Source organism: Neovison vison, chromosome 6 (genome assembly GCF_020171115.1).
Source record: "Neovison vison isolate M4711 chromosome 6, ASM_NN_V1, whole genome shotgun sequence".
NCBI classification, from domain to species: domain Eukaryota; kingdom Metazoa; phylum Chordata; class Mammalia; order Carnivora; family Mustelidae; genus Neogale; species Neogale vison.
The window spans coordinates 85,341,768-85,368,942 of NC_058096.1; the positions used below are offsets into that span (position 1 = coordinate 85,341,768).

At 46.6% G+C, this 27,175-nt stretch overlaps 1 protein-coding gene across 1 annotated transcript in view; it reads right to left on the minus strand.

Annotated features, from left to right (window-relative positions):
* LOC122910091 overlaps positions 1–27,175 on the minus strand; it is a 37,325-nt gene that overhangs the window by 9,449 nt on the left and 701 nt on the right. Inside the window, exons 2-14 of the mRNA XM_044254814.1 lie at positions 25,307–25,731; positions 14,975–15,009; positions 14,768–14,854; positions 12,826–12,867; positions 12,475–12,504; positions 8,998–9,042; positions 8,594–8,641; positions 8,381–8,427; positions 8,223–8,272; positions 7,731–7,948; positions 7,377–7,627; positions 5,243–5,377; positions 2,178–2,316 (exon numbers count right to left, since the gene is read on the minus strand). Coding sequence (XP_044110749.1) covers positions 2,178–2,316; positions 5,243–5,377; positions 7,377–7,627; positions 7,731–7,948; positions 8,223–8,272; positions 8,381–8,427; positions 8,594–8,641; positions 8,998–9,042; positions 12,475–12,504; positions 12,826–12,867; positions 14,768–14,854; positions 14,975–15,009; positions 25,307–25,731 — 1,552 coding nt within the window. The remainder of the gene's footprint in view (positions 1–2,177; positions 2,317–5,242; positions 5,378–7,376; positions 7,628–7,730; positions 7,949–8,222; positions 8,273–8,380; positions 8,428–8,593; positions 8,642–8,997; positions 9,043–12,474; positions 12,505–12,825; positions 12,868–14,767; positions 14,855–14,974; positions 15,010–25,306; positions 25,732–27,175) is intronic.

Below are 27,175 nucleotides of genomic sequence, written 5' to 3' on the forward strand. Positions count from 1 at the left end.
ACTGCCCTTGCATCCCAGGGATAAATCCTACCTGGTCAGGGTGGATAATCTTTTTAATGTATTGTTGGATCCTATTAGCTAGGATCTTGCTGAGAATCTTGGCATCCATACTCATTAGGAATATTGGTCTGAAATTCTCCTTTGTGGTGGGGTCTTTACTACAGAACACTCATGAAAGAAATTGAAGAAGACACAAAAATATGGAAGAGCATTCCATGCTCATGAATTGGAAGAATAAACACTGTTAAAATATCTATACTGCCTAGAGCAATCTATACTTTCAGTGCCATCCTGATCAAAATTCTACCAGCATTTTTCAAAGAGCTGGAACAAACAATCCTAAAATTTGTACAGAACTAGAAGGGATCCCGAATTGCTAAGGAAATGTTAAAAAAGAAAAACAAAACTGAGGGTATCACATTGCCTGATTTCAAGCTTTACTACAAAGCTGTGATCACCAAGACAACATGGTACTGGCACAAAAAAAGACACATAGGCCAGTGGAACAGAGTAGAGAGCCCAGATATGGACCCGAAACTCTATGGTCAAATAATCTTTTACAAAGCAGGAAAAAATATGCAGTGGGAAAAAGACAGTCTCTTCAATAAATGATGCTGGGATAATTGGAGAGCTATGTATAGAAGAATGAAACCCGACCATTCTCTTACACCATACACAAAGATAAACTTGAAATGGATAAAAGGTCTCAACATGAGGCAGAAATCTATCAAAATCCTAGAGGAGAACAAAGGCAGTAACCTCTTCAACATCGGCCACAGCAACTTCTTTCAAGACATGTCTCCAAAGGCAAAGGAAACAAAAGAAAAAATGAACTTTTGGGACTTCATCAAGATCAAAAGCTTTTGCACAGCAAAGGAAACAATCAACAAAACAAAGAGGCAACCCACGGAATGGGAGAAGATATTTGCCAATGACACTACAGACAAAGGGCTGATATCCAAGATCTATAAAGAACTCCTCAAACTCAACACACACAAAATAGATAATCACGTCAAAAAATGGGCAGAAGATATGAACAGACATTTCTCCAAAGAAGACAAACAAATGGCTAACAGACACATGAAAAAATGATCATCATCATTAGATATCAGGGAGATTCAAATCAAAACCACCTTGAGATATCACCTTACATCAGTAAGAATGTCCAAAATCAACAAGACAGTAAACTAGTGTTGGAGAGGATGTGGGGAAAGGGGAACCCTCTTATACTGTTGGTGGGAATGCCAGCTGGTGCAGCCACTTTGGAAACAAGTGTGGAGATTCCTTAAGAAATTAAAAATAGAGCTACCTTATGACCCTGCAATTGCACTACTGGATATTTACCAAAAAGATACAGATGTAGTGAAAAGAAGGGCCACCTGTACCCCAACGTTCATAGCAGCAATGGCCACAGTCGCCAAACTGTGGAAAGAACCAAGATGCCCTTCAACAGACAAATGGATAAAGAGGATATGGTTCATATATACAATGGAGTATTATGCCTCCACCAGAAAGGATGAATACCCAACTTTTGTATCAACATGGACGGGACAGGAGGAGATTATGCTGAGTGAAATAAGTCAAGCAGAGAGAGTCAATTATCATATGGTTTCACTTACTTGTGGAGCATAACAAATAGCATGGAGGACATTGGGAGATGGAGAGGAGAAGTGAGTTGGGGGAAATCATACAGGGAGACAAACGATGAGAGACTGTGGACTCTGAGAAACAAAGGGAGGGTTTTGGCGGGGGGGCGGGGGAGTTTGAGGGAATGGGTGAGCCTGGTGGTGGGTCTTAAGGAGGGCACGTATTGCATGGAGCACTGGGTGTGGTGCATAAACAATGAATCTTGGAACACTGAAAAAATAAAATTAAAGTAAATTAAAAAAAAAAAAAAGTCTGAGATCCAAACCTCAGAAAGGTAAGACAGGGAAAAAAATAAAACCCAAACCCTCTATTGGCTAAGCCCACCTGCTGCCTGAAGCGTCCACACCTCACTGAACTACCCAATAACAAAGGGGTCTGGCTGTGGGTGCCTGAAAACCAGAACCTCGCTGGACTCTTCATCTCTTAATCAGATCTTTAGATGTTATGGTAATGGAACAATCATTCCACTTATTTTCTTACCCCAACTGCCCCCCAAACCTGAGTTTTCATTCAAGATTCAAAACACTTACATTCTCTCAGTTTTGCTTTCCACACAATTTCCTCAGAATCCATTTCGACTAGAAGTAATTTAAATTCCACTGGTTGCTCCAAATACACTTCAATGTAACTTTTCAATTTTAAAAGTGAACCATCAACAAATTCAATTTCCTTTAAAAAAAAAAAAAGTGAATTTTTTTTTTATTTTTTTTTTAAATAAAAGCTGCATTAGTTGGCAACATAAAATGTCAAGTAAGGAATGGTAAAGGGGTCAGTGCGGACTTGAATGCTCACTGAGATTCTGATCTCATCCTGTAATCACAGATCCTCTGATTCTCTTGCTTCTTCCAGCCCTTCTTTACTCAGACCTGCTTTTCTCCCTCATTAAGGCTTCCAGTACTTTGGCCTGATTTTTTTTTTTTTTTAAGGTGTGTTTTTTTTTTTTTTTTTTTTTTTACAGAGAGAGATCACAAGCAGACAGAGAGGCAGGCAGAGAGAGAGGTAGAGGGAAGCAGGCTCCCTGCTGAGCAGAGAGCCCGATGTGGGACTCGATCCCAGGACCCTGAGATCATGACCTGAGCCGAAGGCAGCGGCTTAACCCACTGAGCCACCCAGGCGCCCTGGCCTGATTTTTTTAAGGTGTAAATTTTCAGCGCTTTCTTGGGCTCAGTGTTTCATGTTCCCAAACTAATCACCCTTTCCTAAGTGTTTTTAAACTCCCTCACTGGTTTCACTTCAATCATTCCACAACCTGGAAACGATTTAAAGACATTTACAGAACCACACTGTTTATTTCGTCCGCATTCCTCATTGAACACCACCTTGCCCCCACAAACCCTTTCATTGCTATTTTATGGATAAAGATCTCAGAGAAGCTAACGAACTTGGCCAAATCCACATCTAGGAAGTGGGATATTTGAATTCACACCTATATACAACCACTACACTTAACCACTACATAGACTGCCCTATGCCTTAGACCTTCTCTCCTCTCCAGACGCTAGCAAGTCTGCAGGGAGAAATGTACTTTTTAAAAAAAAAAAAAAAGAAAGAAAGAAAGAAAAGAAAAGAAAAATCATTGAACTACACTGGGCATCACCTTTAAAAACCAACATTCCTACCCTGTCCCCTCCCTTTCCATTATAAACCACTAGCATTATCCTCGCCATGGATCACCAAGGCCTACAAAGCCAAGAGCTTTCTCTCCCAAAGCCCTCTGCATTCCCATTTCCCATTCCCATTTGTCTGGTGCCTGGAGCCCAGCTGCACATCCCCATCACCTCACTTAGGCACATTCAGTTCCTTCTTCCAGGAAGGTTGTCTATCCTGGTGAATCCCTCTCCCCTCCAACCAAGAACAAATGTCACCATAGGAACTCTTCACGGAAACCCACTGCACCCATCTCTATGGTAATACATTACACATTAAAATTATTCTTTACATGACTATAGTATGTCTCTCTATATCCTAGCATCTTATGAAGGAAAAGATCACAACTTACTCATTTTTTAACTTTTAGCTCTTATCCCAGACTGACTTGTAATAGGTACTTTTGATAAATGTCAGTTAAATAAATCACTAATGGTCTAAAATCAGTAAGAACACCTTAGATTTAACAGAGTTTCACAACTCTCAGAGTACCCCAAAACCACTACCTTGCATAATCATTAGGGCAATCCTGGGAGATTAGCCCCATTAGCCCAGAGATTTGGTAAAGAGAGAGCACACAACTGGTGACAGAACCGGACTATTTAAAGCCCTCCCACCACCACCATCTTGTGTAAGTGACACCTCTAGGGACCACCTCAGTCCCTTCCCAGACAGATGGACCATTCGATGTGTATTATTCCCTCTCCTAGTGGCTCTCAATCTTGGCAGCACAGTACAATCACCCTGGGAACTTTAACAAGCCCAATGCTGAGGCCACTCCCAAAGCAATTAAGTCAGCTTCTCTGGGGGTAGGACCCAGGCCACAGACTTTTTTCAAAGCTCCCCTGCAAATTCTATTTTGCAGCAAAGGCCAAGAATCACACCATCCTAAACAAACCCTTCGAATTTAATCCCACCCCCCAGACAAGGCTGCAGCTGGTGTCTCATGATCACCTTGAGGTGGCACCTGCCAGGGCTTGATCCGCTCACAAGGGCTAGGAATCAGTCTCTCAGATCCCGGTGCAAAGACGGTGGTGGCATTAGGGGCCAAGGGCAGAGTGGGCTCAGGGCCAGGCTCATCTGCCACCTGGGTGTGGGACCCAGGCCTGCTCTGCACGTTAATGGAGGATGCTCTCTTCAGCCTCAAAGTTGTGAAACTCAAAAAACACCCGGTGGGAAGAAACCCTTTGCAGCTGTAAAGGAAAGTATGGAAGGCTGTCTGGCCAACCTGACCACTTCTACAGGGCCCGAGGCCTCTGCTAATACGATAATGCAACACGGGCCACCCCCATCAGCTCCCTCTTCTTTCATATTTTAATGTAATGGAATCAAAACACATTTTCAATTTTTCACAGACTAAGAAACAAACAAAGGGGTGTACAAAAAGAATTTCCACAGAGATGTCTAGTTAGCTAAGCTGCAGCACGCAGTCAGAGCATGCAATGAAAATAAGTTTCAAAAATAACTTTGTCACTTACAGGAAACCGAAATCGCCTACAAATGTCATGGTGTATACAGTGAATAGTTGAAATCTACTGACAATTTGCTCCCACCACTATTTTTCAAATGCCTTCCAATAAGAAAAAGCCGATAACCTTGTTAGCAACTCTTTCCCATTAACCTTCAGTGCTCTGTGACTTAAGATTAAACTGAAGGTTTTTATTCCTTTGAAGCTAACATTGTTTGAAGAATTTAATTTAAAGAACTCAAGAAAACGTAAAACCTTTCTAAAGGAAAAAATATTAAATAGCTTGTTTCTGCAATGGTGGCAAATTAATTCTGAAATTCAACAGCATCTTTGGAATAAGCTACAAGTTTAGAAAAACTATGGCTTTCCTGTAAATAAAAATGAAAACAAAATGAATTCTTTTAAAACCTTCAAAATAACCTTAGCTACAAAATATACATTCCTGCTGCTACTCCAAGTGGTTATTTTTAAGATATATACCTCTGGGGTGATTTCAGCTTCTGGTTCACTGATCAGTCTGTATTTCTTCCCATTCTCCAATAACTTCTGGCAAACAGGAGGCTTGTCAATTTTCATGAATTTCTTAGAGGAGTGCTTTACTGACTTGGAAATATCCTAAAGGCAGAAATAGGTTTGGGCTGTGAAATGCATCAGTAACAACTGTAAGAACCGTTAAGTGCCCAGGCAGTGCAAGTGCCCCCAGCATTCTCGTCATGTCCCCCCACAAAATGACCGCGATGGAAACACCTTCAGGCACCCTAAAAAGAAACACCGCAGAGGCTAATAAGTCACCTCGGACCCGCACTGCAAGCTTCTAGGTTTCCAAACCTCTTTCCGCCCAAGCACTACAGCCAAAAGCAACCATACACACACCCTGGCTAGCACCCAAAGTTTGCTTCTGAAGGATTTGAGAAAAGTAAATGAGTGTCAGCATTACACGTTTGTACTGATTATCTGTCCGTTGTGTGAACAGAAAGCAACTACTCTATTGTACACAGTTCCCCTTGACCCAGAGCTTGCTTCTACCCGGCACTATGTGTCTCCAGCCTTGGCCTCACCACTGTCCCAGACAGGTTACTGATTTTATACGCATAGTTCGAATGCCCCACAAAGGCGAATGAGAGACTTTGGCCCAGGCTCCCTTGTGCAGCAGCTGTAGATGTAGCTGAACATGAAATCTGGGTTTCCTGAATGCAAAGTGCAAGGAAATCTTCCTACACAGGAAAAAAAAGTCAATCCCAGAAGGTGTAAAAGTACAGCATCAACAGGAAGCCCATCCTGCCCTAACCGTGCCATGCACCCATTGTTCCAGCGGCAGAATCAGCTCCTCACCCAGATTCCCAGGAAGGAGAGAGAACATCCTTTTAATTAATTGAATTTACATGGGATTCTTTTGACTCCATTTGAAGACTCGTTTCCCAGCTGAAAGTATTAACTTAAATAAGATAATAGGAAGCATATTTCACCTTCTTAGGAAGAAACTAAAAACCTATTACTTAATAGAGTTCTTAAATTTTAATATATATCGCCAATTACAATCAATATAACATGTGTTTAAAGCCATCCAAACACTATAACCTGAAAACACTGGAGCTAGGCAGTGTGACCTTGGAGGGGGCCAAGGGCTGGGTACCCCAAGATGGGTCACTTTGGCTGAAGATTATTTTTAAATAATAAATTAATAATAATAATAATTTTAATATAATAATAATAAATTTTTAAAAAGCAATCAAGGGTGAGGGCATGGGTGAATAGGTGAAGGAGATAAGATACACTTATCACAATTAGCCCTGAGTAATGTATAGAATTGATGAATCCCTGTACTGCTCACCTAAAACTAAGATAACATTGTATATTAACTATACTGGAATTTTTTTAAAAATTAACTAACTCAAACAATTTTTTAAAAAAGGCAACCGAAATGCAGCAGATTCAGGAAAGGCTCTTAACCTCCCTGACAACTGCCTAAAAGTCTTTGGACGGGGTGCCGGCGTGGCTCAGTCAGTTTAGCGTCTGCCTTGGGCTCAAGTCAGATCCTGAGCTCAGTCCTGCATCAGGCTCCTCGCTCAGCAGGGAGCCTGCTTCTCCCAATGCCTCTCACCCTGTCTTATGCTCTCTCTCACTCTCTCGAATAAATAAGTAAAATCTTTAAAAAAAAAAAAAAAAGGAAAAGAAGAATTCGGATAGAGGACCTTCTCCAGAAAGAGAACTGTCTCTAGAGATAACGACACTAGCACATGAACTAGGTATGGGAGACAGGGAGGAACATAGCAAGGCCTGTTTAAGCAAAGTCTTCTATGTCCCATGGCTCTGAGTGGCCCAAGAGACACTTGTTTACCAAACATTTATTCTTTTTCATTTTCCTGTAAGTTGCGTTTCTTTCCGCTGAAGTCCCAGACCCCCGCCCCCTTCTGCTTCGATCAGAATGACCGCCCTCCCGCAATCAGAGGACTTGGCACGCCCCAGGCACTGACCCTCTGACCTCTCTAGGTGAGCGCCAAATGAGACCCACAGAGGGCAGACGCTTCAGTTAACAAGAATGGGACCCACACACACGGCATCATGTTGGAACCCAAAGTAGTCAACGCTTATTATTCATTCTCGTTAAATTTACCTTGATGAAGGACTCGTTATTGGTTGCTATGTACACCCGAAAAGACAAGGATGGGTTTTGGTCAATGGCTTTGTAGAGAATCACGGCCCCGTGGTGGTATACAGTCTCTTCACTTTGAATAACCGGCCCCACAGGAGAAAGAGAGCTCACGCGCCATTTGACGTGGGTTGTAGAATGATCCATGGTAGATTCTAATGAGGCCCCAGAACTTTTAACATGTAAGACTTTGAACGTCATATTGGCATTGTGGTCTGTTAAAATATGAAGGTAAATCAGCACTCTGGGCAGGACACAGGTTGCACACACATACACACACATGCACTAAAATTAGACATTTAGGAAACAAGTACTTACGACCCAAGCAGAGGGAATGTGGAAACTGAATGGAGGTGAGACAGGTTGGGTCACATTTAACATCAAACAAGGGTCCACCGACAACCCAGGGTTTAACAACCAGGTCTGCAAATTTGCTCCAGGACAAAACGCAATACTTGATGTCAACTTTTCTGTTAACCTCAAATATCAGACCAGTTTCCGTGCACTGGTAAGTTCCCTCTGTGTCCAACTTCAGTCTGCATTGGACAGATAAGAACACCTTTTTAGTCCTTATGTTTGGTCGGGGAGGATTTCTTAAAACTACTTGTGTTTTTAATTCCATTCAAAAGCACTAATGAAATTCTATAGCATTCTGAAGAAGCATCACTACCAAAGAAAATAGCCCAAGGAAGTACATAAAGTGTGTGAAATTAATTATTTTGTTCTGTGTTTCCCCTACATGGGGTCATTTTTATGTGTGAAGTTAAGTTACTGATGATGTTAAAGTCTTCTCTATTCACAATTACTTACAAAAACTGTTCCCTGGAAAGCGGCCTGGGGGTCACTTGCTCATTTTGTTTCTGGAGAAAAAGTACACACATAAAAGCAGGTAATACACAAGTAATGTTACTTTCTTAAAGCAAATTAAAGAATCATACTTACATTTTCAACATTGAAAAGATACTTACATTTTCAACATTGCAGTGTTCACAGTGAGGTTGGATTTTTTGAAGTTCTAAATGATAGAGAAAAAGTTTTATGTATATGAATGTGGTTGGCATTTTCGAATACAAATCTTTTCGTAAGTATATATGACAGGATGAGATGACAAAGTTCAAAGGCACATGCCCCTGAGCAATAACAATATTTGGAAGAATATTTTGGAAAATATCAGTTTATACCTGAATGCGAATGCTCTTTGGGCAATTCCTTCTCCTCCCATTCTTCCGCTGTGAACGAGATCACACATGCATTGGCAGGAGTCAGTCACGGGGTAAATCGTACATGACTCAAGCACCCACCTTAGCTTCCCAACCCACAGAACTTTAAACGTGTATTTAAACACCTCCACACGTCAATCCAATGACACATGAGACACTACGTCTGTCGACCCCACTCTAGGTCTAAGGTGTGAAAACGGGCTTGAACGCGACTCGAGTTTTGGTGTACCCCATCTCGGCACATAAAACTTGATGTGATCTTCCTATGCGGCCATCACCCTTACACGGGGCCCACACGTCCTCCTTTCACACAAGCAGGGAGAGCAGCAGAGGAACCAGAGGTAAGCACGTCGCCCTGTTCTTACTCTGAGCAGAAGCTTCCTCTGCGCAAGACCCTCCTGGCTCCCCATCTGTGAAGACAAGAAAGGGCATATGAGCCATCTCCTCATCAGTTATTCCTCCCCAGGGCCAGCGTCTCCGCTGGAGAGCGGCAGCCTCCACTGAAGATTCATCCACGGCCCAAGATAATGCTCGGCTGGCATCAGCCCTCCAGCTATTAGGGTTAGACATTAGCTTGGAAGAAAAGAACTGACAGATTTTAGGCCAATTTAAACTGAACAACGGTAAGGGTCTCTGATTTGGCATGCAGATTCCTTCCACACAGATAAAGGCCCTGTATGGTCTGGCTCTTCATTACTTCATCCTCTGCCTGCCTCCCCGCACCTGCTGCCCTCCAGTCACCACCCGCCATGTCTCCACCCCAAAGCACACTCCTGACTTTGCATATACTGTCTCCTCCCACAAATACTCATGTTGCTTGCCCCCTCTCATCTTTGTGGTCTCTGCTCAAATGTGCCCTTATCTGAGAGGCTTTTCTGATACAAATGCACACTCCCCCTCCCTGAAACAGGGCCTGCCTGACGTATTCATTTCCTTCAGGGCATCTCCCCACCTTGCACACTGTGGTTTAGTGTCTTCTGCTTCCTGTTTCTCTCCCCCCTAGAATGTAAGCTTCATGAGGACTGTAACCCTAGGGCCTGGTAAGTGCTCAGTCACTATTTTCTGAATGATTAGACTTCCATACTACAAAATATATTAAGAAAGGGAAAGCAGGGGTGCCTGGGTGGCTCAGTGGGTTAAAGCCTCTGTCTTCGGCCCAGGTCATGGTCCCAGGGTCCTGGGATCGAGCCCCACATCCGGCTTTCAGCTCTCTGCAAGCCTGCTTCCTCCTCTCTCTCTGCCTGCCTCTCTGCCTACTTGGGATCTCTATCAAATAAATAAATAAAATCTGAAAAAAAAAAAGAAAGGGAAAGCAGGGGCACCTGAGTGGCTCAGTCGGTTAAGCATCTGCCTTCGGCTCAGGTCATGATCCTGGAACCCTGGGGTTGAGCCGCACATTGGGCTCCCTGCACAGCAGGGTTTCTACTTCTCCCTCTGCCCCTCACCCTGCTCTTGTTCTCTCTCTCTCATATTCTCTCTCTCTCTCTCTCTCTCTCACTCTCTCTCAATAAACAAATAAAATCTTTTTTTAAAAAAAAGAAAGAAAGGGAACAGCAATGAATTTTTCTATTATCTACACTGGTCACTAGTTGCATGAGCTTGACCTCTCTGGTGGCATTACTAAGTGTCCCCATGCTTCATTTTCCACATCTATCAAATGGGGATTAGAATAATACCACCCCCCCAAAAATTAAGGAAAATTAAATGACCATTCCCTAATTCAGTAAGTGTTACATAACTATTATTAACTATTATTTTGCTACGGTGATAGGTGGGACTCATTAAAAAATTTACAAATTCTAGACAACAACTCCTGTCACTTAAGGCAAGACCTAATGTGTCAAATGCTTGGTTTTATATTGAACAAGCTCTGGGAGGGTCACCCCATGGGTAAGGCACTCATCAATACATATACAAGGTCCTATGCCATCCCCCATGCCCAGAAGGTACAGACACCCCCCAGGACAGCGCTCCACCCCAGCACACACAAGCTGCCTGATTTGTCAGCCTATCGGGAGCTCCAGCTTTAAAAAAAAAAAAAAAATTAAGATCACATGGCAATAGAGATTAAAAGTATTCAGAGTCCTGGACTCAGAACACTATAGATCTGAAATACCGACCACCTCCTGCACCACACCACCCTCCAATCATATTTCCTCAGTCACTGTCCTATAAAGGATCATAACATTCTATTTATTGGTTGGCTGTAAGTCTGCGTTGTATTTCATCTACAGCCCATGGTTTTCTGCCTTAAAAGCAGAGAAAGTGAAAGAGATCAGAGAATCCTAACCAGCTGGCAAACACTGAGCCTCTGACCAGGTCTTCCCAGCCAAAGCAGAGAAATCGATGTAATTCTCCCCAACTTATCAACCACAGCTTCCCTTCAAGCATCGCTGGGTGACCCCAGAGTTCATGCCTGTGAGTAGAAAGCATATCCACTCGGGAAGAGAACGGGTAGGCCTGCACTGTTAGCTAGAGCACAGAGCAGCGAACAGTCCAAGGCAGCCCACCTGGTCTTTCCACCCGACCTGAGAATGCAGGAGAAGAATCACAGACATTTTAACAAAGAGAATAATCTTGGAGGAAGGCAGGACTCTTCCATGACCTGGGGCTCCACGATCAAGCATCCTCAGCCCGCCCACAGAAGATGCCAGGAAAATTGGGACTGCCAGAGAATACCAAGATGTCTAACCCAGCCAAGGGCCAGCCCCTCGGTGCTCCACGTTTGCCCTGCTGACCACACTGACCGCACCAATTTTGAGCCTATCTTGAGCCTCACTGAACATTGCCTTCCACCTGTTGCCTGCCTGGGTGAGGCCCTGGCCCTGGCCTAGCTTCTGGACGCTGAGGGACCTGAATCCGGACTCAGTGTCTCCACGGCCCTTTACCCAGTTATTACCAGGGATAACAGCAGAAACCTGATCCAATGCCAGCTTTTTAGTTTGATTTCTATTTTAATCCAATCTACGGAGGCTAGACTTTCGACTGCATTTTGGAGGATGAAATAATCCATAATGTACAGAGAACGGGGGATGAGATGGTTGGCACACATTTTTTCTTTATGGCTATCAGAATATGACATCTCCACAAGGGTGCTACACACTATTACACACATGATCACAGCTTCTCCTCAATGTATAACATGATTGCAAGAACTTACAGTAACCATCACAGGTTCTCCACTGAGAAACTGCAGAGAGAATCAGATTATATAAGGACTTATGAGCGAAGAGATTTCATTTATTTTAAGTACTGCAAAGGAGCCCTCTTGACTGCCCTGCTGCAGCATTCAGGGGCAGATCAGAGTCTAAGAACTGGGGCGGGGCGGGTGGGGGAATCCTACAGTAAAAGAAAATCACTTAAAATACAAGCTTAGTCACCCACAAAACTTTCGACAAAAACCATATTTTATATTTAGAATCCCCTTCAAGTGGTTTCATTCTCAAGTTGTTCACGGAGAGCTCAAGCAGGCCAGAAACCCCCAACCACAAATGGAGCACTTGCAGCGGCAGACAGTCAGTGGGCCACAATCCTGAGCAGCGAGCCCCACGGAGGCAAGCTGCGGCCGCTTACTGCCAGCCCCTCAGGCAGGGGCCTCAGAGCGGCACAGCACATGTACAGTCTTGGTACCGACGCACATCACAGGCACATGCTTTTTTTGCCCTGTGTAGTGAGTTCACATTTCCAAAAACACTTAGAGAAGTTTCCTAACGTTCACCTTAATTTTGCACGGGGAGAAAGATAACGAGCAAGTGATCGGTAATGTAAAAATCCCAGAGGCTATTCTCCCCTTTCTTCCTTTCAACAACAAAAAATAAAATGGAGAGGAAGGATATACTCACTTGTTTGTTCTGGTTCTGGTTCCTCATTATCTACAAAAAGCAAAGAAGTCTAAATCAAACTTTTTTGACAACCAAGAGGAAACACAGGCTAATGGGAGAACAGGTAAAATGCTTGGCTCTCGCCACCAGCAACCATTTCCTGCCTTTCTTCTTCAGCTCATCCTGTCCTCCCACTTCGCTTGCCAACTGGAAAGTATTTACCATGTAGGCCTTTCTTCAGGACTTCACAAAACCACGCTAGTAATAGGTCCTCAAACCATATAAGAGATGTGTGCGTTACTTTAAAATAAAAATAAAGGCTCATAGGTTTAACCAGAATTCCGTGACTAAGGAAAAGCGTACGTTACTCACCAGATTCACTCTCCGAGCTGCTCTCAGAACTGCTGTCCTCTCCTGAACAGAAACATATGCCAAGGGAAGTTCGCAGTGAATAAAAAATAAGAACTATTTTTTAATTATATCTATTACAAAATAGATCCAAACTCAACTAATTTCTTCCTAATTTAATAAATTCTATTGAGTCCAAAACCAGTCTGGTTTCTCTAAGAGGGGGCTTGTTTTTCTCTGGAACTGGATAGAACATACTGAGCACGAGCTCCTGTTACCCTCTGGCTGCGGGAACCACTTCCTCTGGTTGTTGCTCAAGCCCTTCTCAGGGGTGACTCGCCCTCCCTGCTCCCGTCTGGCTCCTGCATTTGCACATCTGGACAGGTCACACACACTAGGCCAGTGACACAACTGTGCAGAAGTCCTGGAGTGTGCCTGCCACTGACTGAAGCACAGGACAAATGTGGTCCCTATTATCCAACTACTTCTGGAAAAAGTGGTCCCCAAGAACGCTCCCTCCACCTCCTCACCCCCGACTCCATGTCTCAGTCCACTGCAATCACGCTTCTGTTCCCACAGCTTGCTGGAAATCCTCTCCCTGGTGTCCCTAAAGGACCACTAACCCCCAGAAAAGAACTCCTGCAGGTAGACACCCATCACTCCCTCCTGCCCACAAGACCCTCCCAAGATGTCTGTCCTGGTTCTCCTACCTCTCTCAAAACTTCCCACCAGTGGCCTTGCCACTCCTCTCTTCTCCCACCACCCCCCTCCCCAATTAATGCCCCATGCCCCACATTCCAAGCCTCTCTTCCCCCTAGAGCCCTCAGCAGGCACTGCACCAACTCCCCAGTAGGATCCCGACTGCCACCTCCAGGGACACCTGGGCCTCTCCTGGCAGACCCCAGGAGCTGCCCAGGCCCAACCTGCCGGCCAGGTTCATTCCCCCACCCCCACTCCTCATTCTCTATACCTCCCAGTTTCCAGACACTGCCTCCCCCTCCACACAGCCTCTGGATTCAGCAAGTACACACATGAAAAGCTATTAGCATTATTCCCAAACCCTCCCTCCCTATGTTCGTACGGAAGGAGTGGCAGCAGTTACAGGGACGAAGGAAAAGATCTGAGAATAATGACGAGAACAAGAATAATCGCAGCCCACAGCAGCTTGTTCTGAGTGTTCTATGTGCCAGGTACGAATATATGTTAACTTGCTTACATGTATTTACTCATTTTTTTTATTCATTTTGTATATGTATACTTTATATATTTATGTAAAACACTTCACAACGTATTTACACCTTTCTCCTCACGACTGTCCAATCATGAAAGTGGAGGCCAGCCCACCTGCAGGGCTAGAAGCACAGAACAGGGGTTCTCAAGGCTCGCAGCACCTTGGAACCACCGGGAAAGTTTTCTCAACACATCCATGCCCAGACTCAGCCCTTCCCTAGAGGTTCTGATTTAGCTGGTCTGGGGTGGGGCCTGAACAGCGGTATTTACCTTTAAAGTCTCCAGATGACTGCAACGTGCAGCCAAGGCTGAGAACCGCTGGCCTAGAATCAATCTATTTTAACCACTCCCCTAGTCCCCAAACTTGAACGCCAGGAGGACTGCCGCTCCTTCTCCAAGCCTTTCCAGGTACCTTCCCACTGCCCCCACCCCTGCCCGGCGGCACCCCCCCCCCCCCCAAGTCACTTCTGCGGTCCTCCTCCCCACCGGCTTAGCCACGCCTCCTCGGCGAACCCTCCTGCCACACGGACCAATCGGCAAACAGTGGCTGCTTGTCTCGCGGTTGGTCTGTAAGGCCTTGAGGACCGAGGCCATGTCTTATCCCCTTAGTTGCCCAGCACCCACCCTGACACACAACGCTCAAGGTATGAACGAGCATTTACCCAGCTTCAAAGTACCAAGCGGACCAAGACCAGCCTCCTAGTCAGTTTCCTCACTTAGGGAAACTGCCACCTACCAGTCTGGGGCGGCGTGCCTCCTTCTTCAGTCACTCCTTGCCCTTCGTGTAAGGAGGCCGGCTTGCAAGGCAGCAGTTGGGAAATGCCTGAATGCAACAGAGTAGCCACAATCCATAAGTAAAATAAATGATCATTCTCCAAAACAGCAAATGCTCCAGAGAGTGTAAGTTTTTTAACACCTCCACACTGACTTAGGAGTACCGTACCTTTTCCTTCTGAAGAGGCATTGTGAGGGTCATCACTGCAACAAGAAAAGAAAAAGACTTTGAAAAACCGATACTAATTTCATATAAAATAATTACAAAAATCTTCAAGATGATCATTATATTGTTTCTCCAGAAATGCTGCAAATTAAAGAACTCTCTCCCTCCTCAAAGGTTTTCCTGCCCCTCTCACTCTCCACCTGTGGCCTGACCCCACGTACAGCCAGGCCAAACTCATCAGTGGGGCTTCTTGGGAGTGCGCCTGACCCCTTCTGGTCCCATCACACCCCCAGGAGCCAGCACCGCACCTTCCAGGCTCACGGGATTGCCAGTTCGTGCCCAGCCATCTGGCCTTCCTCTGTCACATCCCTAGGCACACAGTCCTAACTGCCCATCCCGCACTGGCATCCAGCCCTCCATCTGGTTGCGTGAGTCATCCTCCCTCTCCCCAGTCATCTTGCTCTGCCTCCCTGGCCTTCTCCCTCACATATGGCACCCCAAATTGTGAGGGCTCCTGTAGCAAGCATGTAACTAGAAGGCCTCTCCCTTGTCCTCTCCATGCCTGAACTCTCCGTGCCCTATGCACTCTCCCTCTCCACAATCCCCCCTGCACTCAAAGCCACCTGGCTTCTGCTCTCCCACGCTGCCACAGACTCTTGGCCGACAGACCCAGTGGGCCCTCTGCAGTCCTCAGAGACCACGGCCTCACGAGATGAAGCAGGTGGTGGGCTTTTCCGTGGCTTCCGTGTCCCTTCTTACCTGGTCTGCTGCCACCTCCCACCTCCCCTGTGGCAGTGACCTCCCCCATCTCTGTGTGCTTCACCCCCCCACCAGCCTCCATCAGCCCCCAGGGTAGCAGCAGCTACGTGATCACCCCCCTGTGCGCCCTTGTCTTCCCACCTCACACCACCTCAGGGTGCCCCTTCACACCAGGGTTTCTGATCCTAAATCTGCACCTCCTTCCCAGTCCTTTTCTTGGAGTCCCAGATGCCCAGGGTCTTTAAATTAACTACTTTAAATTAGCTATGCTGTTAAGCACTTTAAATTAACTATGCTGCTCTCCATCTTCAGGGAGAACCTGCTCCTCCTGACCTGCCTCTGCAGAGAATCACATCCCGAGGGCACCTAGGTGGGACCTCGGCCCTCACCAACTCCTGCCCCCTCTTGCTCATCAAGCAGCCAGTCCTCCTGAGCTTCCCTCTAGACACCTCTCAAATCTGTCCCCTCCTCAGCATACACTCTCTGTCTCAGTTCCAATGCGCTCCCTCTCTCCTCTCTCTCTCTCTCTCACCATGGGCCCTCAAGGTAATTTTCTCATAATTACTATGCATGCCTGCAGTCTCCCTCTCCTGGCTCATCAGGGACTATCAGTGTGGTCTCCTCACACCTTTGCTTATCCCTTTCTGTGGCTTCTCACTGGTTTCTGGCTAAACCTAAGCTCCTTGGGAGGGTGCACAATGACCTCCACCCTGCTCCGTTGTCTCCCCTCCATGCGCTCACCCAGAGTGAAACATCTTTGGTGTCCCAAGCACACCCTGGATCACTCACACACACACACACACACACACACACACACACATCACTCTCTGTATCACCACCCCCACCTAGGGTCACTGCCTATGGCCTTGCAAATCATGTGCCCCAACTCTGGGGGATCTGTGAACATGCACTCTGCAGGGGGTGTTGGGGCACCTCTGGGAGGTGTGTGTGCAGAGAAGTGACAGCCCGGCCCTCCCCTTGATGCCAAAACTCCTATTCATCATGGAAGAACAGCACTTCTCATAGTATAGTCTGAGGAACATGAGAGCTATTTGAGGTACCCTCTAAAAACTGTTGTTCTGGGTCCACCTGAATCAGAATCTTTGAGGAATAAATGAAAAGAGAGGAAGAAAACAACAATGATGTTATTTGCACTTATACATGTTTAAAATCTTTATTTTCTCATTCCATCACCGCAAAAAAGTCTCTGAAGGCCACTTTACTAATGCAGAGACTGGCTCAGACAGGTTAATTAACTTCCTCAGGGTCACAGAGCTAAGGACTAGAGAAAGAGCACCTGACTCTAGCCCTTTATGACTTCAAAGCCCACACACTTGCCTGGCCCAGTGCCTTCCCTCCCTGCCCACCACTCCACCCCCAAATCCCAACCCTGGGAGCAAAGTGAGGACCCAGACAGCAAGGGTGGCAGACCAACTGCTTTCCCTCTCCCTCTTCTTCTCCCATGTCAGTTGGGACCCCCAGATGTTGGTGTTGTAAGCCTTCTCAACTCGAGATTTTAGGTAAACGTCCCCAAATATTTGGTATTTCCCAAGCTCCATGGTTCTAGGAAATATACACATCCTCATTTTCAGACTTAAATCCTTTTGTTTTTTAATCCTCAACTCTTGCTCAAAAGGTCAGGCCATGGTGGCGAAGTTGTAATTGGGAAATGCTTTAAGAAACCAAGAAAGGCTAAAATATGGTTTTTTGGGGTTTTTTTTTTAAAGATTTTATTGATTGGGGCGCCTGGGTGGCTCAATGGGTTAAGCCTCTGCCTTCGGCTCAGGTCATGATCTTAAGGTCCTGGGATGGAGCCCTGCATCAAATCGGGATCTCTGCTTGGCAGGGAACTTCCTTCCCCTTCTCGCTCTGCTGCTTCTCTACCTACTTATGATTTCCCTCTCTCTCTCTCTCTGTCAAATAAATAAATAAAATCTTTTAAAAAAATTTTTTTAAATAAAAAATATAAAAATAAAAGATTTTATTTATTTATTGAACACAGAGAAAGACCACAAGTAGGCAGAGAAGCAAGCAGAGAGAGAGAGGGAGAAGCAGGCTCCTTGCTGAGCAGAGAAGCAGATGCGGGATTGGTTCCCAGTACCCTGAGATCATGACCTGAGCCAAAGGCAGAGGCTTAACCCACTGAGCCACCCAGGTGCCCCTAAAATATAGTTTTTAATGAAATGTCTAAAAGAATAAGCCAGATGTGACACCTTCTTTCTCTAGACTCCTACCTCTTATAATGCAGTCACTATGCCTTTTAATTTGAATTATGAGAACATGGATTGAAAGTTGGTCATTCTTATTGCATAAATTATGCCTAGTTAAAACCCACTTCTGTGTTCTCAACAAAACTGTTTTTCTCCTTACTAGCACTTTCATTTTCCCCTTTCTGCAGAGGCTTGTCTGTTTTCAGACATGTATCCATCTGCTTAGATACTACAACTTTTGCTAAAACCCAGAAAGCCTCTGCATAAAGCCTTTATTTTCTCCATGAAGTAGAAGAGTGAGTGGTGTACAAGATGAGATTAGTGAGGCCCAGAGGTAGAAGGCCAGCTCCCCCCCCCGCCCCCAGAGACCAGAGACACCAGGCACCAACCGAGGGACAGTGATGGGGGTGGGGCTTAGACCGGATGAGGAGGACGCTGCTCCTCTCCCCCAACAATGCAACTCTCTCCCCCACCCCCATCCCCCACCCCGCCTCAGGAAACAGACTCCAGGGGACCCAGAGGGCCCCTTGCAACAGAATGAATGCTGGGTGGCCACCCTCTCTTCTATCATGGGCACTGTCCTAAAGCAAAACCACAGCAACTATCGAAAGAGAGCAGCTAGTCCAAATGCTCTCAGTGTAATTCAGGGACTGGAGAGAAGTAGGAAAGGGGCAGGGACATCTATTCAGCACCTGAAGGTCCTTAAATATTGATACGGATTTCATCACTGTTACTAGGTAGAATTTTCCTGCAGTTCCAACACCAGCATCAAATATAAATGCTGCCGGGGAGCCTGGGTGGCTCAGCGGGTTAAGCCTCTGCCTTCAGCTCAGGTCATGATCTAGGGTCCTGGGATCCAGCCCCCACATCAGGCTGTCTGCTCAGCAGCGAGCCTACTTCCCCCTCTCTCTCTGCCTGTCTCTCTGCCTACTGGTGATCTCTGTCAAATAAATAAACAAAATCTTAATATATATATATGTATATACATACATATATTTATAAATGCTGCCTCCTACCTATCAGCTCCCAGCCCCAGACTGGTACAGTCCCTTCCCTTAAGGGAAAACAAAAACACCCTGCGTCCCTGAGCTGCTACAGGACATAAAATACGGGCTTAAAAACTTCAAAGGGCTAATATTAAGTGAGAGTGTTTATTACCCGTTTGTTGGAAAATGTGGATTCTGTGAAACTAAATGCAAATGAGTAAAACCAGTTGTTGTCAGAATTAAGTCATAGCTGCAATTAAATGAAACCTGAGAGCAACACCAAATCCTCACATAGGTTCAGGACCTTAAAACTTCCAAGAATGCTTTCAGAACCACAAGAGCACCAGTTCCTCACACAAACTCTGCCAGGAAGACGTGGCCAGGACTGCCATCCCCACGTGCAGATGGGGACACTGCAGCTCAGAGGTCTTGCTTGCGTCATGTGGCCAAACCCACCCGGGGCAGGAGCGAACCAGAACACAAGCACTCCAAGCTCTCAGAGGAAGCCCCATCTCCCCCCTTGGCAGCCAGCTTGACTCTGTGCAGCCTGGACAGGTGGCTATTGGGCATAAGAATGACTTCACTCCAATCTGGCTCTGTAAGTAATAAGTCTCCACCTAAAGATTTTTAAAGTAAAAATCTATACTTCCTTAAAGTAAAAATAACTTAACTATACTTAACTATACTTCCTTAAAGTAAAAATAAAGATTTAATATGATAATGACTTGTATGTGTTAAATGTTTGCTGTGTGCTGGAAATTAAGCCAAGGACTCAGCCTTATGTCGATCAGCTCATTTAAACATCATGACCATCTTTTAAGTGCCTAACACTGGGCTAGTAAGTATCCCCATTGCACAGAAGAAGAAATAATGCTCAGAGATCTTGGGTGACTCATTCAAGAATCATGGTCTATCTGATTGCAGAGTCCAAACTTTTATCAGTACAGTTTAACAACAAAAAGCTAAAAATTCTGCCAAGCAGAATAATGACAAAACACCAGTCTTTCTTCCTACTAAGGTTCCTACTGCCGATGAAGGTAATTCTCCACTGTAGGTAAACAGAGTTTTTAGACATAATTACATCCATAATAAGCCCCAAATCCTCCTCTAACTTCTCACCAGAATTAAACCATCTGTAACCAAACTAATGGTAACCCCCGGGTTTTACTTCTTTTAGCCCCTATCAACCTTCTAGAAAACAGACCATAACCAGTAAAGTAAAACCCGTAAGTAAATCAGTTAAAGAAAGTGAAAAAGATTTTATGTTAGCCACAAACTAGAGCTAAAATGCACAATCATGAAATAACTATACTTCCCAGGACATAGTCCCAATGCAAATAATATTCTCTATAACACAGATCTCTTTCCCATCAACTCAGAAGAACAAACGCTTATTTACCCTATGACAGGTGCTGCACTAGGCAGAGGGGATATAAAAGTAACACAAGACACATGAACTTTGTCCCAAGGGAGGAGGAAGACAGATCAGAAAAAAATACATTTGTATATGAGGCAGGGAGAGTAAAATAAAAATAAACATAAGTATAGTGTTAGCCCAGAGCAGGCTCTGAGGAACTGGGAAGAACTGAGCTCTTATGCTAAGGTCACAGGCACATGGCTAACTACATAGCCAATTAAACCATGATGCTAAGGCCATCTTGCATTTTCAAAGAGTGCTGCTTCCCCACAAACAAGATCCTCTAGCTATTAGGCTCAGAAAAAGCTGAAAATGAAAGGAACCTACAAGATCTTCCAGTCTGATGCATCATTCTACAAGGGGAGATGGGAATCTAGGAGAGGGTAAGTGAATATATACCCACGATCACAGAGCAAGTTATAAGCAGACACAATATCACAACTTGTCCCAGGGTCTCCTGGTTTCTTCCTCAATTTATTCAACTAACACGTGTGAAGCGTGTGTGCCAGATACCAGTAAACAAAGGAACAGGTCTGTGCCTTCCCCAGCCCATCAGCCTGATGGTGAAGCCTGACTTCCTGTATCTGAGACAGGAAGTGCTTGAGAGAATGACAAGAGAGCTCCTCTAAGATTGAGGAATTGGGGAGGGCTCCCAGGGGAAGTGACATTTAAGCTGAACGACAAAGTACAGCAGAAATGGACAGGAGAGAAGAACTGGAAGTAGTGGGGCAGCTCCTATCTGAGACAGGAAAGAGTGGATCAAGATCCAGGAACAGGAGGAAAGCAAGTGTGGTCAGGGGGAGCGAAGCAGGGGATGAGGAAGGTCAGGGAGGGGGAGAAATCCTAACGCTGTAACCAAACTGATGGTAACCCCCAGGAGGCTAGTGGCAACTATTCAGTCTGCTGAGTAGTCTCTACATTTCCATCCTGGGAAGACTGAAAACATGAAAGCAGAGAAGGAAGTCAATAGTGCAGGGTCCCAGAATGTGCTGTCCTCAACGTCTTCCACGGGAACTGCCTGAACGCGTACGACCCTCTGACAACATGCAGGTTAAGACACTGCTTGTGTTGAGTCCAGAGGCCTAAGCATTTCCCCAAAGAAAACCTCAGTCCCCCAGGCCACAAGAGCCAGTACCCCTGCTGAGGCAGTTGTAGTACTAGGTGACGAAAACCTCCCAGGGAGCTATGTAACTTTTAAAGCACACTCCAAGGAAAGTGTCTTCATTCAGGACCAAACTCTGGAAGCCAACAGTGCCCTCCCCACAAGCCAAGACAGAAAGACTTTCATACATGCCAAGCCCTCCAGGACCAGCCCTGAGGTAGATCAGAGACTCAATAAAGGGAAGGGAGAGGCAGGTGGGGGAGTGGGGGCAGGAGAGATGTGGGCACCTGGAGCCACCAGCTGTCCATCCCCTTGAGGATGCTGCCTGAACCAAGCCGGCTTCCTATCATGACCTATTTTCTTTTCTTCTTTCTTCCCAAAGATCACCACTTCCAATCAGCTCGCTCACAAAAGAAGCCATCCTATGAGTTTTCTTCTTCAATGTTCAGGTCCCTAATGAAAGCACAGTCTTGAGTTCTTCCAAAGGTCCTTAGCGCTGGCAAAGGTGGAAAATGCACGGAGCTGGCTCAACCGGCCGGCTCCTTCACCCACCCCATCCCCTTTTTAAGTTACTCCAATAGGAAAAAACAATGGTGGAACTGGTAGGTCTTTGGGTAACAAAAGGCTGAAGGACTCACTGCATATTATTTGTATTAGGCAAAAACTGGAAGCAACTATCATGCTCACTAAGAGTAAGAAATGGATGAACAAAAATGTGACATTATCATATAATGGAGTACCGTGAGCAATGACAATGAAAGAACTGCTTACACACAACACTGTGGATCCATCTCACAAACATAATGTTGCACAAAACAAGCCAGACATGAAGATTATATGCTGCATGATGCTATTTTTAGAAAGTTTACAAACAAGCAAAATTAATCTCTTGTTCCTTTGGGAAGGAGAAACATGACTGTGAGTAAGCAGAGTATGAGAGGGCCATCTATGGTGCCATGTTTTTGTCCTGACCTGGGCAGTGGTTACATAATGTTCACTTGGTGATGTGCAACTTATGATGCTTGTGTTTTCTGTCTGATTGTGTACACACACACAAAGGGTTTTTGGCATCTAGGGAAAGGAAAAGGAAAGTATCTAGAACTTCAGCTTTACACACCACAGTTGTGAATGGAGAAGGACCCTGGCTGGTGGGAGGGCAAGATGAAGTGGCTAACTGCATTGGGGTCTAAAAGGCAGCTAGCTGTGGGGTGGCAGGAACGCAGAGAAACAGTTTCAGGGTTTATTTTCTTCCTCCTCCTTGTACCTGTCAGTGAGAGCTTTGCAAAACGTACTCCAAAGGGAAGTGGGGCCAGGAGAGAAACGGGCTGGAACCCCGCTGGCAGGGAGAAGGGAGGCAGCTGGGACATTTCCAGCAGTGAGAAGACAAGAAGGGAAGGAGGAAAAGAGAAGAGAAAGAAATCCCAAGTGCCCAGAGTGAACAAAGAGAGCTCTCCTGAGCTAAAGATGTGTGGGGTAGGGGAATTCCCATGACTCAACCCTGTTTCTCTTCTTCCCTCCCTGAACGAAAAACATGCGATATACACCTGCAGGAATACAGCTATTGCACCGCTCTGCTGTAATTTGTTTCCAAGTCTGGGAACTGAAAAAAAAAAAAACAATGAGTGAGAGTAAAGGGGTGTGTACAGCCAAGAAGTCCACATCCCCAGAATCCAACACATGGTTTGGCATATAATTTGCACTGGAAAAAGTGTTCACTGAACAAATATGTGACAGAAAGAACAGGGTAGACATGAAGAATCTATGCCTCAGTATTTTTAAAAATCTGTAAGAAACAGTTTAAATGGCCAAAACTGTGAGAAGGGAATGCTGTGCAGCTACTAAAAATTATAAGCAACAGTAGCTAGCATCTGTGGGGTGTTTTCCAGTTTACAGAGACTGGCACCTCACCCTTGGCTGATACTGAATTTTATGGACTTTGTTGCCATACTGAAACATGAAAATGACACATTAGGAACAATCTCCCTGAAGAGGCCAGAAAGATCAGAGATGGGGGACTAAGGAGTTTTGGTGGAAAGAGTAGGGGTGGGTCCATATCCTCCAGCAATACCAACAGGGGCTGGTAGTCCTGAGTAGTCAGCAGAAAAATTCAGTTAGCTCTGTTTGTGTAAATAACTGTGTTAATGTCACATACTATATTTCAATTCACTTCCTCTCTTTATTGTTCTGGCAGGGGGAAAACTTTACTTCTAGAAAAGATTTAATTCAGAGCTCTTTAACAATCATTCCCAGGACTTGCTGTTGGGTAAACACCCTCTGTAAGCAGAGTTTTTGATACTCGATGTGAACTCCGTTCGTGTCCTGTGGTTTTACCCGTGATCTTAACCTCAGGAAACCAAATAGTCAAACCTATCTACACACAGACTTTTCTAGGCTGCCTTCCTGACTGCAACAGTGTTTTAAAGAAAGGGCAGTGGCAGAAAAAACAAAACCTCCCTCCTCCGTGTGAGAAACTGGGCCTGATGTTTAATGACCCGCGAAAAAGTTAAGTCGTAGACACTTTAAACTTGGGCACTCGCTCCTTGCTCTAGTTGTTCCTGTAGAAACTTGGTTCTGCAGCAGTGACTGTCCTAAAAGAAAATTTTCTGCAGTCTCCTTGCTGAGCGTTTCTGCACTGCTTTGGGTGACTTCCTGCAAGCGCTTAACGGCAATAAAAGGATTACCTAAAGGATATATTTCACAAAGCGCCCATCACACACTTGCTGAAATTCTACATCCGATGCTAAATACTCCTTTTGCAAATGATAGTAACTGGAAAGCACGCCCACAATACCCTTAGAGCATCTCCAAACTAGCTCTTAATAAACATTCCCATGTAAAAAGCAGCTACTTTTAAAGGTCTGGTGACAAAGAGGCATTGGCTTCCTTTACAGTAATAGCAGAAATCCTTCAAGCAATGTTTATTGGAGCCTGCCGTGCGTGAGACGTGTTAGCGCCACATGGGGGGTGAGGGGCTGCCGTGGGTAGGGCCGCCACACTTGGGCAAGGCGGGGGCGGGGAGGGGGCGTTAAGGGAACCAATCCTACCCTCTACTTCGACTCAACAATTTAAAAGCCGACAGTGTCTGGCAAAACGCCGGGCACCCTCCTGGAGCGACCTCCCAAGTCCTCTTCCAGTACGGAGGGCGCAGGGGCTCCCGAGAGCTGAAGACCGGGAGCTAGGGGCAGATGAGGACAGCAGAAACCGAGCCTCGAGGGCGGAGAGTCACGGCGGAGGCGGGAAGCGCGCGAGTCCACGGCGGGGAGCAAGGGGGCGCCGCAGGGCGACCTGCCCTCCACGGCACCCACCGGCCGCCCAGAGCCGCCTCCACCAGGAGGACGTGAACTACCTCGGGCCCACCTGCCACCGCGGCGGTGCCGAGCCCAGGCGCCCAGGGAAACGCGGCCGCAGGGAACAGCAGCGCCGCCTGTAGGCCCCGCCTCTGGGTCGGGAGCGCCCGGCCTCCGGAGCTGCGCGCCGCCGCCGCCTCCCGCGCGGGCACCTGCGCGCGACCCCGCCACCGCGGGCCCTACCCAGGTGCGGCCCGCCGAGACCCCGGGCCAGGACTAGAGGGCAGGAGTGGAGCAAGGGGGGGGCGCGCTGGCTCTCCACGCTCTGAGCCCGCGTGAGGCCGGCGCCGCCGCCGGAGTGTGCTTTGTTTTCGCGGCCGGAGCGGGGATGTCGGGACGGGAGTGGAGCCCTTGCCCCCGCCCGCGAAGGGCAAGGGCAGAGCCCGGGAGGGTCTGGGGGTTGCCGAAGGGAGCAAAGCCTTTTCTGCAACCCGGCGACGTTGGGCCCAGCCGTCGCCCGAGCCCGCTCCGCCCCTTCTCCTTCCGAACGCCCCAGCCCTGCAGATGCGCTCACCTGCTCTCCGCGACCCCCACGCCGCGGCTCATCGTCGCTCTGCAGCTGGGAGGGGGCTCCACGCGCGCCCCGGGCTCGGCGCTCAATGCGCGCCGGGGCGGCTGCTGGAGGGGCTCGCGGAGGGAGCGCTGCCCTGCACACTCGGAGGCGGCCGACGAGGGAGGGAAGAGGGCGAGCGAGAGCCACCGGGGGAGGGGACTGGTTGGGAGGGGGTGCCGGGCGCGCATCCGCAGCGGCCGCTGCAGCCTGAGGCTGCCGAGGCTCCGGTAACGGAAACGCACGCTCGCCAGCGGCCCCGCGCGCGCACACTGGCGTGCACACCGGCGTGCACACTCGCACACGTGCGCACACCGGCCCAGCCTTGGCTGCTGATCCGCACCCTCGCCCTGGAGTAACTCGGCTTCACAGAAACCCACCCGCGGTTTCTGTGAAGAAGGACCAGCGCCATTCTTTCAGAAGGGTCAGAGAGCTCAAGTCATCCAGATTGGGGCTGGCTACTCCAGTATCTGGGGATTTTCAGTTGGGGACCATGAGACACCCCCCCCCAGAGGTTCCCAAATTTGCTTCTTGGGATCTATAAACCCCCTGAAATTGTCAGGTTTTTAATCTAAAATACAAGTGCCTGGAATGTGGTGCCACAGCTTTTATCAGAATAACGGCTGTCTTAACCCCCCCAAAAAACCATGAAGATGGATGGATTAAACCAGTGGTTCCCAAACTTTGCAATGTATTAAATCACCCAGAGAGTTTTTAAAATAGCAATGCCCCACGTAGCATCTCAAACCAATTAAACCAGTGAAGTGGGACCCAGGCAGCAATATTTTTAAAGTTCCCATGTGATTCCAATGCTCAGGAAAGCGTGAGAACCACTGCCTAGACGGTTGGTGGCTCTCACCTATCACTGTTCTCTTTTACCCTGTTTTTCAGCCTGGTTGCTTGTCTGTCTTCCATGAAGTGGTGGCTGTCACAGCCCCTAGCCCCGGTCTGGCTCACTACAGGATGACTGGAGAAAGGAGGCAAAGGCAGAGTCCAGGATGCCAGCCTTCTCTTTGCTGTTTCTGAAATTCTCCCCAGGCTGAAATACCCCCAACCTCCTGGAAATGGCCTCATGTAATGCCTGAAGCTGGGGAAGAAAGTGGTTCATTGCAGCTTGAAGAGACATCTGTCTTTTAGATTCCTCCAAAAGTCTCAGCCCCCTGCCTGCCTCACTATGACCCAAGGTCCTGAGCTGGCAGTGTGGGCGAGCGCAATAAAAGTCATAATCCCTGCTGGTGGAACATACGTGAGTCCAACACTGTAGTCGATACTTTATATTCTAAGAGCTACCCTGGCACTGTTACTGGGCCTTGGTGTTCTCCCGCTGAACATCAACAGTTTCACAGAACAGCAGCATCAGACGAGGCCTCTCTGGGACCACGATGGATCAAGACAAGAACAAGACCAAGAACAACACAAGAACAAGAACAAGACAAGACTCGCCAATCATGTCTGAACATAGACAAAATGTGAACACGGTCCAAGCCACAAAATACCAAACACACAGCTGTCCTGACTAATATGAGGGACTGCTGCTTCTTGGCCACTCATGGCCTTAGCCTTACTCTAATCTGCCCTCCCTATGGCTAAGATTCATGAAGACACACATTCATAAAACGATCCCTGCTTTCTTAAGCCTGCCTCCAAGTCAGTTAACAAGAGCCCAGATCCTTTAATAATATTTTCTAACATCCTTTCACTGAGACACCTTCATGGTCTCCCTCACTGCAATGAGTAATAAATCCAGCTTGCATAACTACAGGTGTATTCCAAGTGGTCTTTGGCAAGAGGGCATTAAAAATAAATTTACTTAATCATTGCAATAACAACACA